Source organism: Neolamprologus multifasciatus, chromosome 7 (genome assembly GCF_963576455.1).
Source record: "Neolamprologus multifasciatus chromosome 7, fNeoMul1.2, whole genome shotgun sequence".
In the NCBI taxonomy this organism is placed as follows: Eukaryota; Metazoa; Chordata; class Actinopteri; order Cichliformes; family Cichlidae; genus Neolamprologus; species Neolamprologus multifasciatus.
Window position 1 is genome coordinate 45,328,988 of NC_140445.1, and position 18,134 is coordinate 45,347,121.

At 40.3% G+C, this 18,134-nt stretch overlaps 1 protein-coding gene across 8 annotated transcripts in view; it reads right to left on the minus strand.

Annotated features, from left to right (window-relative positions):
• Positions 1-507: 507 nt before the first annotated feature.
• LOC146515080 (transcription factor SOX-6-like) overlaps positions 508-18,134 on the minus strand; it is a 100,087-nt gene continuing 82,460 nt past the window's right edge. For all 8 annotated transcript variants that reach the window (XM_085165462.1, XM_085165463.1, XM_085165464.1 and 5 more), the window contains 4 exons: positions 9,214-9,322; positions 8,130-8,300; positions 6,438-6,651; positions 508-3,512 (listed from right to left, as the gene is read on the minus strand). In XM_085165462.1, the coding sequence (XP_085021588.1) occupies positions 3,164-3,512; positions 6,438-6,651; positions 8,130-8,300; positions 9,214-9,322 (843 nt within the window). In that variant the 3' untranslated portion in view covers positions 508-3,163. The remainder of the gene's footprint in view (positions 3,513-6,437; positions 6,652-8,129; positions 8,301-9,213; positions 9,323-18,134) is intronic.

Sequence of the window (18,134 nt, forward strand, 5' to 3'; positions counted from 1 at the left end):
TTGCCGGCGCCCCTCGCTGGGTGACGCTACAGTTGATTTGGGAATTACAATTAGATTTATGATGTGGCTGCATATGGCTAAGCTCTCTGTTTCTCTCTCTGAAATGCTGGGATTGGCTGCAGCAAGCACCGGCGCCGTGCCGTATACACCACAGCACAGTCAGAATGTGTGGCGTTACCTCACACACGCATGCATGCACAATGGAACAATAGGCCACATTTACCGTAATGGGCCACCAAAATATAAAGAGCGAGTGGAATAGCTCAACTTTGGAAACAGACAGCCTTGTGTTGGAAATTATTAGATCCCTGGAAAGTAAGGGTACTATATAGAGCAATGGAAATAAAAATTCATGCAGCACTACCTGTAAAGTTGTGCGCATCGCTTTCATACACAGAACACAATATGTTGGTGGGGGGTTTTCTGCAAATGAACAATTTTACAAAGCATTCAAAATATTTTTTTCCCCCCAAAATTAAATACATGAAAAAAATAAAAGCAAAAATCTCAAGTCTTTACTTTTTTTTATTTATATATATTTTTGATTGTCTTTCTCACCAAGTTGTACTGACACTTTTTAGAGCCAAAGCTGGCTAATAAATACAATGAAATGTTAAAACGCACAATTGGATTTCAAATACAATACTCATCACAAAAAAAAAAAAAAATGTGTGTGACCAGGAAATGCTATGTTCTTCCTCTGCGGGTCACAACTGACAAGAGCATGAGGTTACCTTTCCAAAGAGATCAGAGGCGATGAGACCCCTTCAGGTGATACTAGAGCTGCGGCAACAAGATCTGCTTAAATAAATGAAATGCTTCCAAAGAAATGGCAATTTACTGGTGCCTCGCATGTACCAGGCTTCAAAAATGTGACTTTTAACTGACTAATATATCATGTTTAAAAATCAAACAACAACTTCACATTAGTCAATACTAAAAAACAAAAACAAACAAAAAAACAGATTCATATCCAGTGCTTAGGATGTGTATGAGACTAACAGAAATGTCTATGCACGAGGCTTTTTTTTATGTAACACAAGCAAAATCAGTGTTCAGTCCCAGCTTGTGAAGCATTTTCCAAGTAAAAACCGCCAGATATGGTCGTGAAGAGAAATTTGGGATCAAGATGACCGAAGCAGCTGAACAGAGCACCCAGAAACCACCCGAGGTCACACGTTTTAAGAATGGAAACATTAAAAATTTCAGAGAATGCTTTGAAAAGAGTAAAACTAAGATTCGTCTGCAGAGACATTTGAGTAAAACAGGGACTGCTGACTGCTGTGCTGCATCGAGACAATAGAGAAACATCTCGCTTCAGATGAGTGGAAAAACTTGTGTGCTCTGACTGGGGCGGTGGTTACTGAGAGGCAGACTGGTTAAGCACCTTTCCCCTTCGCTAATATTCTCTTAATAATTTGCTCATGTTCAAAATACAAATGCAGTGTAGAAAAAAAAGGTACCCTTTTGAAACAGCGGACCTATTAAACCCATTTTTTTTGTAACTATATAAATAATTTTTTAAAACACAAGTTTGGCATATATTTCCAACATAATGCTAAGAAGACATTTAAAAATTAACAAGCTAATAAAAGAAGTAATATTTGTTACATTTTTGTACCAATGCTAAACACAATACAGTGAAGGGATTCATGATATTACAATTTCTTATCCTACAGTAGGGTCATCCAGGGGTGCACCTTCATCTTCCTATTCCAAGTGAATGAACAGATTAAAAGGTTCACTTTTAAGACTAGGGGGATTCCTAAAGTGAAATTAAGCTAAAGGCTACCTTTAGCCTTTAGCCTGATTTAAAGGGACAGAAACATTTCTAATACTGCACTGCACTTAATGCATTTGGCCTCAAAGAACATTGGGCAGTGTGGTTTATGGAAGCACTAGTGCAGTGGAATAAAGGAATAGGCGCCTTCGATGCTGCTCTTCTAACTACGTCTCAGAGCCATAGGGTCTGCCAGAGAACGACATTCTGTGTGTGTGTGAGGCTAAGCAAGTGTGATGAAAAAATAACCTCCCTGAGCACTGTTTGTGTTTGGGCCAGGAGGGGAGCCAGCAGTTGATGAGTAGGAACCCACTTCATCAAAGAGAAAAAATTGATTGTATAAGACTTTTGCAGCATTGGAAATTAAGACTACATCATCCCAAGTGAATGTGAATGTTTGGCACATTTGAAGAAAATCTGTACAATTTATGGGTACTTACTTACTTATTTAATAATAATAATAATAATAATAATAATAATAATAATAATGTAAGGGAATTTGCTCCCTTTATTTCATTGACAGTCTGAAAAGTCCTACCACTCTTTTTGTATGAAAACAAACAAAACAAATAACACATTCACAAGCTGGCACATCATACCTGAGCTGGGATATTTAAAAAAAGAAATAAGAAAAAAAGAAGTAATGTAAGGTAAGCAGTTTGTCAGAAAAAAAAGTGTGTAGCAAAGAAATCGTAAGAAACAAAAGTAAGACTATAAGGTTACAAGAGCTAGGATTTATATTAAAAACTTTCCAAATTTCAAGTTCCGACAGTCTAGAGTTTGTACAGGCAGTGACCTGTCAGAAAAAAAGTCTATAGAACAAAAAAAGCAAAAAGGAAAAAAAAAGACAAAAAGTAAATACATAACAATGAAAACTAAATCACTCCTTAAACATTTAAGACCAAATAGCTGTTGAAGACCGATTCCTAATTCTTCGAAATCCATGCATGCCCTTTTACAAACTACACAGCAATGTGTTTGTCGCTCGTTTGTTCTTTGTCCCATTCTCTCTCATCCTCTGTTGTCTAACTCTTTTTTTTTTCTCGCTCCTGTTAAGATTGTCAAAGTAGAGGAAAGTGAAGTTCACTGTCAGCTGGACATCTGAAGATTGATCAGACTGTATTCTTGGGTCACGTTTTTCCTATTCCTTCGTTTTTCCATTTCTTCAAATGGGCGTCCATCAAAGATACTATCCCAGAACTTTCTGAGCATGTCTGAGCTGATTTGAAATCCTGTTTGGGCATGCTCAGTGCATGACGCAACATGTCCTGAAAAGTTAAACTGAAGGTTTCAGTAATAAAATGTCTTTTTAAGAAATGTCTCTGACTATAATGGGAGTTGTTCTCTTTTTTCTTTTTTTTACATTTGACAACCTGAGCTTACTCAGTTGGCACTGACAGCCTCATGTGTCTCGTGGTCGCTGCTATAGTCTGACTTGGGCTCATCCTCAAAGTCCTCATACATGTCCATGTCATTGTCTCCATTATTGGGGTCGCTGGGCAGATCCAAGGCTCCGATCACACTGCCATTGCTGCCTCCTCCACTGCCAGGCTCAGACTTTACACCGTACGTGCTCTGAATGACGGGGATGGCAGGATCAGGACTGGCCGAGTTGCTGGAGCAGTCTGAGGTCAGATGTGGGGATGGTGTAGCTGCTGTTGCCATACTTATGGCACCCGGGTAAACTCCTACACTTCCAGGACTGTTGCCCAGAGAAATGGGTGGCTGAGGCCTGAGTATGAAGGAAAGAAGATAAGGAAGAATTATATTATTTACACAACATAAAATGATTGAAAAGCTTTGTAACTTTTACAGTGTGATTTAAGTCTAGCAGCAATGCTGGAAGCAGTCGAAAGGTGCACAAGGAGATGACCTTGACGGGGAGATTAGTTCAATGATATTTTTTTATTTATTCATTTAAGTCTCAACAAGCATGATCCAAAAATTACAGCGTTGAAGAATGTTAGAAATGATTGTCACTTTAAAGTTAAAGAAAAGACACTACGTCCCAGAGCTGCTAAACATCACAAGAAGGACTACTTGTAAATGATAAAACTTCTAGCTGACTGATAGAGATCCATTTGTATTCTTCTGGGAGGTCAAATATGGCAATGAATCCTTAAACCAATAAAAACTGACCTAACTCAGTGTTCAGAACAAAAACTTGGGAAAGAACCAGCTTTTAAAAACACACAATTTGTTAGACTGGCATAAAATAGTATTTTTGTACCAATAAGGTGATTCCCAAAGTAACGATATACTCCACAGTATGCTGTGTGCTCTTTAAAAATAAAATGGACAAGTGGTGAACAAAAAACAGGCAGCAGATGGGCAGTATCTGAAAGTCTGAAAGATTTAAGAAATGGGGGAAAAAAATCAGCCAAAGACCTGACACAGAACTTGGGAGATATATCTGTTAAGCATTTTAGACAAAGGCTCATCTGTATGCATGCATGTTTGCTCATACAAATATATTTCTGAACCTATTTCTCCATTTTCCCCGCAAAGTATAAAGAAACGGGATGGCTCAAGACCTTTGCACAGTTGTGTTTTGGTACAAGCTAGACAGATCAGACACTGATTCGTTAGCCTTTGAACAACATCTGTGAACAAAACACGAATTCTTAAGCCATTTAAGTTCAACCACAATGCTTTTCATCTGGCTGAGCATGTCCTAACATAGAGTTCTACCTGCCATATCACAGCAGCATTAGCATTGTAGATGGAATGGGGGTAAATGCACATCATTCAAACAGGCCCCTCAGGCTCCTCAAATGAACCGCATAAAGTGGGAAAATTACTGTCACCTTTTTCACCTAACAGTTTTCTCTCCTCTGTCTCCTGAAACAATTACTGCCGTGTGCTCTGACAGACTCATTTTCACATTAAGCATTTTAAAATAACACTGGTTTAGCAATCTGGAATGTGCCAGAAACTAGTTGTGTACTGGCTCTTGTAGATGTTTGATTCAGCAACAATTGAAAACCCAGGCCTGGAGAATCTAAGCTTTCCTGCTTAGCGTACTTGACCACACACAGTAAATGTGGCATTCATCCTGTGACGTGTGCCTTGCGCTCATTGCCTCTCGAGCATGTGCTTACATTTCATATTCCACTGTGTCTGTCTGTGTCCAATTTCACTGCCCGCAAGCGCCCAGCATTGTCCTAATTTAATAAATGACAAGCTATTAAAAATCGCTCCTATTCAAAGCTGTGGCCTCTGGTAAATCCATCTCACTCATAGGCCACTGTGATGGCTTTAAACACATCCATGACTGGTTCCCATTAAGACAATGCCACTGTTTTTCCCCTTGCTGCACTGACTGCAGTTAAAAAAATATATATATCAAGCTCTTCAGCAAATGTTTAAGAGCTTTAGCAGATAGAACCACAAGAGGTTCCCAACCTTTCATAAAGGGCCCATAAACCTTGATGATCACTCCACTAACGTTAAACAAATGGACGCGGCTAAGAATTCTTTTCTATTCAAACTGAGACATATTAAGGAGGAAAAAAAGACCTCTCATGAAATGCAAAGTTGGTTTTAATATATTTCTATACAATCAAATAAACTCAAAGAAGATAGATAAAATTACACAATGATAAATTATCTTTTTTTTCCTTTTTACTTGGACATATTTGGGGAGAGATGTCTGCTGGATTGAGAGACAACTTTATCGAAGGCCACAGGTCCATTTTAAATGACTCAAATCCATCTAGAGTGAGACACAAAGACTGTCTGTCATCCAAGGCTTAATATCGTCAATGGCTTGTGGTTCTTGATGCAAATGGACCTCTTTAAAGTTTTAATCTCTCAGTTTTAATCAGTCATAATATACACTCAGATGAAGATGTAACAGTGTGAAATAACCCTGCAACCATGCCAGCATTCTTGTCCAAATAATGGGCCAGTATTAGGTCACGAGGTCAAGCTAAATAGTGACATGACATGGCTTAACCTATTTGGGATTACAGGACTGAAGAAGTGCCACTGACAAAGTCCACGATCAGTCTATGAGAAACACCACCATGTTAAATTATGTGGTTTAACTTCAGTTTACAGGGCAATTTTCTTCAAATAAGCATCAAATCACACTGTTATAAAGCAAAGTTATGTCAAATTATACTATCACTGTTATAAAATCTAAGTTCAACATAATTTGGTATAATGCTGTCTAATATATTTTGGATCAAATGACACTAATTGCATTTCCTAGTCAAGCCATAATTCACACATCGTTTAATTAGAGTACGAGTGCACTTGTGTGCTGTTTTATTAAATTTCTCTCAAAATATGGTTTGTTACATCTTACTAGTGTTCCATAAAATAAAGTGTGACCCACACAGCTCTCCTCTGAGCAGCACTGAATGCTGCATGACCCTGAGGGTGCCAACAATGCCAGAACCTTTTTACCACCTCGCTTCATACCAGTCACTCAGAAAGAAGAAAATCTCTTCAGTGAGAGAAGGTTTACTTTTGATATGTTTAAGTATTTCTGGGATTTAAATCACAATTACACAGTACTGCCGTCTGAAGGTCCTTCCATGAAAAAAAAAACCTAATTTAAAATTCAGTTCTAAAACCACGTAACTCGCCGACACGCTGCAGCTTTCCTTCAAACTCGTGCGATCACTCACTTTTTTAGCTTTGTACTCACCCCACAAAGAACTGCCTCATTTCCTGACGTCGTGAACGCATCATCTGCTTGTACTCCCCGATGCGTAGCTTCTTGCCATCAATGATGCAGGTTCTCTTGGGCCGTGGCTTGTACTTGTAGTTGGGATATTTCTCCAAGTGGATCTTGCTTAAGCGGGCCTGCTCCTCGTAATATGGCTGCTTTTCCTGGTTTGTCATGGCTTTCCAGCGAGAGCCTAGAGTGAAAAAAAAATGTAAAAAGCAATTGACACTTTAACTTAGGTTATATTTAAATATTTTAGTGTTACTAGTTCAGAGGGTGACTGAATTTAAATATCTGTACATTACCAAAGTTTAGTGAGTGACTAACATGGTTTCAGTGAGTTTTTTTCAAAATAGTTTCAGTGTGTGGTGAATCAAAGTTTTTCATAAAATTCCTGCAAAGCAAACATATTGTCACAGCTGCATTATTCAGTCACACAAAAGAAGCACCGCCTTGACAATTCTGGTTTCTTCCCGAGGTTGGATGCCTTCCTGTGAGCAGGCTCCATTGAGTGTTTAGCCTAGAAGGCTGTTTAAAACCAGGAGTGGATTACACTCTGCTTCGCTCAGGAAGAATGATACATTGTGTATGGCTTGTTTTCCTCGGTAAGAGGACCTTCTGAGCAAGTGAACAGGGCCATTACTGCGGGAACGCAGCACATCTGTGAAGCACTTTGACAGCTGATTATACACACTCTTCCTTGCTCTTCTGTTTATCAAGTTTATCACAAACTCTTCTTGTACTTTTGTGACACAGGAAACACAGAAACGTTTTTCTTTCTTTTTTTTAAACTTGCCACCCACCTACTCCCTTAAGTCCAGCTGTGTTATTATTTTAGAGATGGATGCATTGTATACATACAGTCATATACACACTCATAATTCCACTTTTCCTTCTCGTCTCGTCACTGAACCCTAATAAAAATCCAGCAGGAGTGCGCGATTAGGCAATATACTTAATCAAATGATTTTCCCCTGTAATATGTTTCCACTGTAATAACAAAAACAAAGAAAAAAAAAGGACTTTTGAAAGCACAAAGATTAATCGTCTAAATTCAGGATGCATGTTAAGAGCACAAAACATCCATTTATAGGACCCCTTTCAGAGACCTGAGTCAATAACACAGATCCACCTTAGAAAAAGCAATTCATTCACAATTCTCAGAAGTAGCATTTACGGCATTCAGCAAGCCTCAAGCTCACTTGAACTCTGCATTGTATGGTAGAAGTCTTAAGAACATTTCAGGAACAACCGTTATGCTCAGCATCATGTGAATGGATATCTGTGTTGAGGAGGTATTTTAACTGAATGCATCCATCACACTAGTCAGGCTGACACAGTGGAGCTCTGTGTGTGGAGTGTTCCAGGCTGAAAAACACACTAGTCATTCTTATAGTACCCACTTGACGGTAAGAAACCCTGTGAACTGCAGTATATAGCGGTAGGGTAACCTAATGAGCAGACAAGCTGACCTTAAACAAATCTGCCGTGTCACTTTACAGTCACTTAGAAAAAGAAAATAAAAAATTAAAGCAAACACTGGCGTATTCTTTTGTACAAAATTTAAAGGAAAGCAAAAGTACTTTGCCCTTACAACACCAGAACAACATATCGCCACAATATTGAGGTTTAGCTTTCTCACTCATCAAACATAAACCCGCAAAATCTCACCAAGGATCTTGCTGATGTTGGAGTTGTGCATGTCAGGGAAGGTCTGCAGGATCTTCCTCCTCTCATCTTTGGCCCACACCATGAAGGCGTTCATGGGCCTCTTAATGTGGGGCTCGCTGTTGTTCCTGCCTCGTGCCTCTCTGAACACCCGTGCCTCTGCGATGTTACTCCCTAAAAAAAAAAGAGATTACTTTTGCTGTATGTTCACCATTAACGAGTTAGCTGTTCATACTTTCACACTTCAAATGCAGTGTATAACAAGGTGCCTGCTTCTTTGACTGAGGCACTTTTCTGTCTTCTTGGAAAGCGTAGCAAAGGTTTGGTGGAGTATTGCGGGCATAGTGTCCTTCATATCATTCCTACACACAAACACACGTGAACTTTGCACATTATGCTTAGTTTGCTTCCTCGTGATATTATCTCAGTGCTTAAGCTCCTGTGTTTACTCCTCTGACTCTAAACTAAACCACGATGAGCACTCCTTGGTGCCTGTAAACAGAATTGCTTTATGAGAAACAGGTGGGCTTGAAAAAAATCGGAAAGACAACATTACAAGGAAGTACTTTAAAAGAGCGCGTTTAATGACTACATTTAATTCATAGTACGTAAAAATCAGCTCTTGTGACCGATTCATAATTATCTCTGTGACCATTCGCTACAGAAAACTTACTGCCCATTTTTGGTTTGCATACTAGGACCGGGTCACAAAAACTAGTGAAAAACATGAAGACAATTCATCCTCTTTTCCTACACTTGAAGTAATATTGACATTTGACATTTTCAAGTGAGCAGAATGTTCACCGTAGTGTCCTAAATATTTGTATTTTCTGAATACCTGCATTTGTGAGCTTTCTGGTAGATGACTTATTGAGTATTAGTCTTAGTAGGAAGGCCCACAGAGGTAGGGCCTCTTCTAAATTTAACCATGTGAGTTACTGTCACTGGTATCAGTTTTATCTGAACAGGATGTGACTCGCACTCTATTTCTGAAAAAAACAAAACCAAAAAACATGCCATTTTGCATGCCAGTAGTCAGAAATGTAGGTAAAAGAGTAGCAAAGGGGTAAGAGACAGAGGGACGTACCATCTAAATCTTCTGGTCTTGTCAGGTCAATGACTCGATGAACCATCTTCCCAGCATCCTCTCCGAGCTTCCCCAGGTGCTGGCTTAGTGTCTCATAGTGCAGCCGCTCCTACAGTAGAAAAAAAATGCTGAACTGCTGAAGTCTGAGGAATACTTTAAAAGCTGCAATTCTTTACTCTGCATTCAGTTATTATTATTTAACTCAGGGGTCGGCAACCCTAGGCACGCGTGCCAGGGTTAACTGATGGCACGACCATAGCTGGACTGGCCATCGGCATACCGAGCATTTGCTCGGTGGGCTGATGGTGATTTTTCGTTTTTATGGGCCGATGATTTGTTGTTGTTGTTGTTTCTTTGTAACGGTATAAACAATGAAAGATGATGGATTGGCCAGATGCTGGTCAGTGTGTAAAAATAACTCAGTTGTTTACTGAATCCACAGATTCAGTAACATTAGCAAGTGGTGGAGGCCAGCAGGTGGATGAGAGAAAGGGGAGGCAGGAGGAGAGACCCGAGGCGGCTGCCAGTACGAGTGTCAGGTGAACTGAACTTCAGGTAAGAAGCTATGACCTGCAGTCTGTCTGGGTCAGATACAAACCAAGTTTAGTTGAAGTTTATTTTCGTTGTGCTGACTTTTTACAGTCAGTGACAATAACTCGTACTGCGTACTAGCTAGCATGGCGGAGTTTATATACCGCTGGGTGGGTGCTATGATGTTACTGATAGTGAACTTTATTTTATTCATAGTAGAGTTGCCAACCGTCCCCTAAAAGACGGAATAGTCTCGTATTCAGAGAAAATATTACGTGTTTCGTGTTGAGCTGAAAAGGAACAGTTTGTCCCGTACTTCAGCTAGGATGGAAAAAAAGACACAAAGCTGGAGTTATTCTGTCTTTACGCTGCACAGCTGCCTCTTCTCCTCTCATTCTCTCCCCCTCTCTCTTCTATTGCTACTTCAATCATGAAACTGATCAATGATCAGCTGATCGGCTTTTCTCTCTTGTTTGTTTATCGCCCACTTTGCACCAGAAAGAGGAAACCAGCAGATAAAATATTTAAATATTTTATTATTTTATTATATTATATATTATTAATTTAATATTACTTTCTAGTATCAGCTGATGTTTGCTGGAGCCACAGCTGTAAAAGCTGCTCGTCATGATATCGGTTTGGATATGTGGTGAGAGGGAAACATGAAGATGAAACCAGGAGATGTCCTTACTGGATCATCAGAGCTGAACTGGTGATGGAGAAACAGGTTTACCTTTTAGGTGACATGAATGGGTTGAAGGGAAGTTATGAACTGTTTCTGAGAGACAAATAACACCAGGATCCTTTTTTTTATGTAGCTGACAGCTGGTAACTGTGCAGGGGCGGGTCTAGCAAAGTTTTGCCAGGGGGCCAGGTAGGGCATTAACAGGGAACGGGGGGTACAAAGAAATACCTTTCTTTCTTATTCTCATTTAAAATGTCTGGTTTTCATTAAATAATTATCTGAAGCTTACAACCAAAGTTTTTATCTGATGTACAACGTATAGAAATCATACATATACCAACAAGACTGTACATCACTGTCACAACAGCATTTGTTTTTATTCAAAGGCTTTATGGCTTTAATACCTGGTGGGCTGGTCTCTAGTCAAAATGCCCGGGCTGATTTTTTTGTCCCAGTCCAGCCCTGGGCACGACACGCAGTGAATTAATCTGAGAAGGTGCATTAAAAAATAAATGGCCGCGCCAGCGGTGCACATTGCAAATTAGCTCACATAGACACATTAGTTGTGCTGCTTCTTAATGACGGTATCTTAGCTAACAACCCCAACTACCAGATTCAACTTGTAACTGGCTAAAAATCACTTTGCCTATCGGTGAGAGGGACATTGTTAGCTTTCTACATTCCAACACTTCAGACGCTTCAGGAGCTTTCTGCTCAGCACAGCATCAGCACCACGGAAATACACGGATACATCCGTAGACTCGAGACAGAATTCCCAATGCGTTTTTGGGACTTTCAGGTGTATGGACCAATGTTTTTTTTTCTGATCAAACCAGAAAGCTTTAATGAACAGCAGGATTTGTCTCGCATAACTGGCTGAGGTAATGCCAGTTAATGCAACATCGAAGCAGCTGGAATCTATAGCTGTGCGTGTTCATGGAGCTTGCATTTTCACCTGCTGGACATCACTACCTGACAAGTTTAACTGTCTTCAGAACATTGCAGAGGCCTTATTCACAGTATTTGGCTCTACATATCTGTGAGCAGATTTTCTCTCACATGAGTCCTCAGGTAGCCGTCTGAATGCTGGACACTCGGAGACCTGTGTCTCTGAGTGGGAGACCAGAGATCACATTAACATGTGTATTATCAAACATGCCATATTGGCCCAGTTTATTTTTCTTATCATTGTTGTGAGGAGACTATAAATAGCATTTGCATTTTCTGTTGTACAGTTCATTGGCTATTATGGAGTTCTTGTTATGGATAAAAAGTGTCTTTTTTTGTTTCAAAATAGCTGATAACTATTCACTGTGAACAAATATGATTCTATAAAGTGGTTCTATATAGTGTGTAACTGTTAATATAGAGCGTTATTAAATTTATTGCTAATGCAATCATATGGCACACTGACTTCTGAGTAAATTTTAGATGGCACTCATCATCAGAAAGGTTGCCGACCCCTGATTTAACCACTAGATCAAGTTACCTACCATCTTTTGAATTGGGCAGCCATCGATGGCTTTGATGGTAATGACAGTAAAATTAATTGCTGGGTTCAGCTAGCATAAAGGAAACATCCAGCACTTTTAGCTTTACTTTTTTTAATGGAACCTGAATGAAATAAGTGATGATGAGGTTTAATTCATGTAATAAACTAATAGGCAAGGCAGAACACCTCGAAGGCTGCACTTATCCTCAGTGACTTGCCCACCTTCCGTTATCATACGCTCCTCATCTGTCACCACCTCTAAGACAAAAAACTCCTACAAGCAGCTTTAGCAGTCTTACAGCTAAAATTACCCCACCATGCTCTCAAACTGCAGTGGAAAACATGGTACGCTCCGCACAGCTACCATACATCCACACTCCTCCTCTTCTCCTCCTTCCCTCCCTCCCTTCCTCCCTCTGAATTCTCCTCCTTTTTCTGGTGACAGAGGCATTTTGTTTGACGCAAGGAATGGTTGCCGGGTGAAGTCATGCCGCGGTAGCCACTGGCAGCAGTGGTGGAACTTAGGGGCCGCGTGTATGTGTGCGTGTGCGTGTGTGTGTGTTTATAGACAAGAGTCAGTGCGGGCCAATGTCAGCACTACAGCAGGGCTGTAATCAGGCCTACCACAGAACATGTGCCTGGGCAGTGCCATGCTCACCGCAGGAAGCAACCGCCTAACAAAGGACTAAAGAAAAGAAAGAAGGAGGGAAGGACGGAGATAGAGAGAGAGTCAGAGAAAAATAGAAAGGAGGAGATGGAAAACGAGTGTAGAGACAAGAATAAGATCTCAAGTCCCCTGAGAGCCATCCTGTGAGCCCAAAAGTCCTCGAAATGAGTCACAGTTTGACTTTCTGTTATTTGAAGGCCAATGTCCTGCAGTACATAATTCCTCTGCAATCGAAGTGAAGATGTTTGAAATGTTCCCGGTGATTAGATGAGACCAAATGGAAAAGTAATGCAAAATAGAGTCGGGGATTTGGAAAATGCAGTGGGACAGCATCAATAGAAGCAGAATGATCCAAACTACAGATTAACAGCAGATCTGGGTCACAATTTGCAAATATTCCCTGTGGTTGGTCTACTTTTGGTCTTCTTAAAAGTTCTTGTGGCAAATGCAATAAGGAGCTGTCTTTCCTTTGTTTAGTCAAGATTGAAATAGGTTTGGCCTGTGTGCCTGCTGGTTTCAAACTGGACTGCTGCCTTTTGGAGCAATATTACAGACTTTCTTTCCCCCTCTCTGTAATTGGACTCCATTTGTACTTCGTAGAATTAAACTGGAAAAAAATAGCAGAAAATAGGCAACAATCACTTTTAAACATTAAAGCTGTGCAAGCAACTACCTTAAAAACAAATCACATTAGTGCTGCCACAGTACTTTTAACGCACGTTTGCTTTTGCTGGTCTCTCAAAGTGTTGCTGCTGGATGTATGCTTCTAAATTTAAGAGACACCCGACTCTTTTTGTTCTGCTTGGTCTGTTCTCTTCTTGGCACCCGACTCCTCGCGTCCCTTCACTGTTGCTAAGGTAACACTCCAAACATTTTATTTTTTAATCCATACCGTATTGAGCTCATTACCACAGTTACAACTCGCCTGCTGCCAGGATGGCCTGCCTCCAGCTGACCCGCAACCGTTTACTGTCTCCTCCCGGACCAATCAAGTTTGGCAAACTCCTCAGTAACCCTCCCCACCGCCCACCAACCCCCCTCCTGGGGTTTCCTCTCTACTCCAGTTTTCTTCATCTTTCTTCCTCTCTTTCCTTCTCCATGCTGATAGAGCTGTCAGTCAGCCCCCTGTTCTGTTTTTTTCAACCATGCCTCCTATTCATAGCCCTTAACACCCCTCCGCCAGCCCTCTACAACTTGAGCCTTCAACCCCCAAAAGAAGTAGACACTCAGCTTTATAGTATTTATTATAATGTATATCACTCAGACTATAATTGCACCAAGATTATGTCGACGTTTAATCAAAACTTGGAACTATCTAAGCTTCTGGTTTCACAGGCTCACTTCCTTCAAAGACCAAACTAACCAACAGCGGAGCCAATATAAACTTCTATACAACCATTTCTCTCCTCTCTTTTTCTTTCTTCCAGACTTATTCAATGACAGAAAGCATGCTGACCAACTTTAACTTTGTGTAGACAAAGGGTATTCTTCTATAATGGGATACTGTTAAATTATAGTCTCCAAAATTTAGATTTCTGGTCCATTTCAAAACTGTATAGATGCTATGTGAAAGTGTCCAAACCTACGAGGAATGTGTGCAACAAGTTAAAGGGTTCTGAACCATTTGTAGAAAAATATGCATAAAGAGTGTATGATTGATATAAAGTATTTTCAAATTAGCATGCTAGAAATGATATAACTTCTTTAGAAACTCAGTTTGACTGATGTTGTTTTTGTTCACTGAAATGTGTGTATATTTATTTTTGAGTACTGGATATTCTAGATTGTCCAGTCTCCAAGCCCACCTTTGCATAACTGCTCAAAGATCATCTTACAGCATATGACTCTGTTGGAGTACAACACAGATTGATGCCCCTTAGCCCATCAGCCAATGTAGCAGTTAAATTATACTAGCACCAGAGACACTAGAAGAGTTCATGTGTCCACATTGTTTACATCATTATCTCTCCACAGCATCATCCAAACAGAGTAAAAAGGCTATTTGTGCTTCTTCTAATGTGACCTGTACATTTACCATTTCCTTCACCTCCATTGGAAACTGCTCAGAATTCAGTGTGTTTTTTGTACTGTGTATCTTGTGAATGTTACTCTGGGGTTTTTTTTTTAAGCCAACTGAGCAATACTGTAACTAATGTAACTGTGTAGAGCTTCTACATGTTTTCCTACATATTACAAAGAGACAGATACATGATTTGGGGGTTCATCGTGTAATATGTAGGCTAAATAATTTGCTAATCTATTACTGTTTTTCTTAACGGCATGTGTTGTGCCTACTCTGATGAAAAGAAAAAAAATATATACATATATATATATATATATAAGTCTTAAGCGTCTCACACACACACACACACACACACACAAACACACGCACACACACACATGGTTATACACAGTGGCTATTTCAGTGAGCTTTGGCAGCCGCAGGCCAGCTGGAAGCAACGTAAGCGTAAGGTGATACTCAACAATGCCACTAACTGGCCAGGCCTCTCGTCTGTACACCAGCTATAATGACATTAACATGGCCAAGGCCAGTGCAGAGCCAGGACACGCACACACACGCACACAAAAAGGAGTCTAGGATCACTTTCAGCTCATAGCGAAATGTCTGTGTCACTTATGTTTGAAATGAATACTGTGGGACAAAAATACACAAACAAAAAGTGAAATACAGACACAACACACACACTTAGACGTCGCCGCGACTCCCTTTTGAGTGGAATCAGTGCGGGCAATAAATAGCTCAACATTCAACATTACACTGAGATACCATTCACAGCATATGCCTCATTCCCTCCAAGGAAGCTGAATATGTTGTGTTAGTACAGTGTCATAAAACAAAAAAGATTTGGGAAGCGCTTCAAAGTTTCGAAGGGGAGGATTTGAGTAACAAATTTATCCATTGAACTGAAAACTACCAACAAATCCAAGGTAAAGAAAAAGAGCTGGTCTCGCTGCCTCCTGAGGTGGAACGGTTGAGTCACACTTTCAGTATCCAGCAAGTTCCATCCATGAATTGTTTAAGACAGAGCGAAGCTTTTGAGCACTTCAGGAGAAAAAAAAAGCACACACACAGACGAAAAAAATGTTACGTCCCAATGAAAAAAATGATGCATTCAAAGCAAAGAGAAAGAGTCTTTGAGCTCCTGTTGTTAGGTAACGAATAACAAACTGACAACAAACAGCGAGGCTTGCTGTCGTCCTCGAACCGGAAACAATTACTTTGAGAGTTTCCAAGCGAGCTTTTTATTAGGAGGCATGCAGCTATAAACCAAATTACTGCACTGCTTTGGTTTTGTTCTTCTAAAGTTGGAAAATATAGAGCTTTAGAAACACGGAGGGTTCTCCTTGCAGCGCACTCACCTCAATCTGTTGAGTGTTTCAACGTGAAATTTGTGCAAAAACAAAAAAGTTAAAAGCATAAACTTATTTCAGAACACTGGTGGTTTATTTCGCTGGACCTGCAGCAGGCAACTCATATTAAATCTTAATAAACAATTTATCAGTATAGGCTGTTGTCTAATTTATATTTATGAGTTTCTCAGTGTTTACTAGTATAATGACTTATAAAAACAACAACTTGGGACTGAGGATAAGTAAAGCGGAGATATATTTTGCCAGATTTTGAATGTTTTCTTCCTGAAGATGCAAGGCAAACAAGTCCAAAAAGAAAAAAAAGAATCAAAACAACCTATCCTTGGAGTGCACCAATCATGACCTACTTGGGGTTGGTGGGTTCAAAGTCTCCCACCCTAAAATATTAATGAGTTCTGCTCCTCCTCGTTCTCCTTGTAAGCAACATGGGATCAATTGCACAGCAGAATTGGTCTAATCATGTTCCGTATTTTACTTAATGTTTGATCCTCAGAATTTATGATTGGTTGATCAGACCGATTGAAGATGTTTTGGAATATGAATTTCCCCCTGGATCTTGGTACAAAGGCCCTGTCTCCTTTCGCCCAAGGGAAAGAGATGAGCTGGGCAAGAGGTGAGTGTGGGCAGGGGAATTCCCTGAGAAAGGGCCTTTAATTGGGCTAAAACCCTGAGGCCGGGATCGCCCCCCCAGGGCAAGTGGAGAGCTGAACTCCATTAAACACACATATACACGCACACACTTAGACATACACACTAATCACCTCTTCTCTTAAAAAAAACACCCACTCAGTCAAGGCAGGCACACTAACACGCCAAAACCATCACTTGTCATTGGCCCAGCTGCTCCCTCTTCAAAGCTGTTGGCTTCTGGGTGGCCGTGGAGATGAGAGGAGAGAAAAGAAGTTCTCAAGAGCTGCAGCCCGAGCCAAATGACACCAAATATCATCCATGAATATTCTTCAGACTCATGTACGAGCTGAGAAGAAACCTTGAACTCTGAGCCAATGAAATAGTAGAGAAAATGTGACACAGGAGCAAAGAGTTTGTAGACCCACAGAGGTGTGAGTCTGTGTTTTCAAGTTTGTGTTAAGGAGCAGAAGAGAATACTTAATGGATCCTAATAACTAGTATGGAGCAATAAAAAAAAATTATTGTCCAGTTCCCTCTCTCCTTACCACCTTGTCCTTCAGGCTGTTGCTGGCAGTTTATGAAGACAGGTTCACATCTTTTAGTGAATGAAAAAATACAACAAATTTAAAAGTTTGTCTGTTCGTGTTGCACCATGAGTGATGTTATGTGCATTGTTAGTAATCTCCATTGGTGGTAAGGTATCAGTATGTTGTTCATGTGTTCTGCATAGTTAGCAAACAGTATTTGACCCCAGAGTCACTGTTCTAGGAAAATAACTCCTAGATTCTTCCAATATGATTTAACAAGACTACTAAGCTTTAATTGTATTTGAACATAAATTAACTCACAAATTGCCCTTTTTCTAATCATTTTTGAGTTTTAGTTTATGATGTTGTAGAGTTTTTGATTCCTATTTTAATTCTAAGCCAACGTATTCCTAGGGCTGGTCCTAAGGCCGGATACATGGTGAGGGTTGTGTCAGGCAGGAGATCCGGCGTAAAATCTTTGCCAAATCAAACATGCAGATGATTAAGAAGGAGATTTCCATACTGGATCGGTCAGGGCCTGGTTAACAACAAGCGCCTGAAGTGCTGGTCGCCAACACGGTGCCAGAGGAAACTGCTACTGCTGGCCCAAGACAAAGAAAGAGGAAAGGGGGAAGGCAGTGAGAGACAAGGAAAAGCAGGAGGTGTAAGGATAGCTGGCAGTGGATTTAACCAATGGAATGGAAGTGGCTCTGGTGAACATGTATATCGAGAAGAGGGCAGAGCATTACAAGAGTGGAGGAATGTGCACACAGGTGGGACAACATGCTATGCAGAAGAGATGCAAGAGATAGCAGAATGCAATGTGTTGGCAGGGTAGAATGTAGCTAGACACCGTTGGATGGTAGTTTGCAGGATTACTTTGGAAATCAAGAAATGGAAGGAATTTTTAACCACACTGCTCAACACAATCTTTTAAATATACTTATTTGGCCCTTTTGGACAGATACAGTGAAGAATGACAGGAAAGAGGAAGGA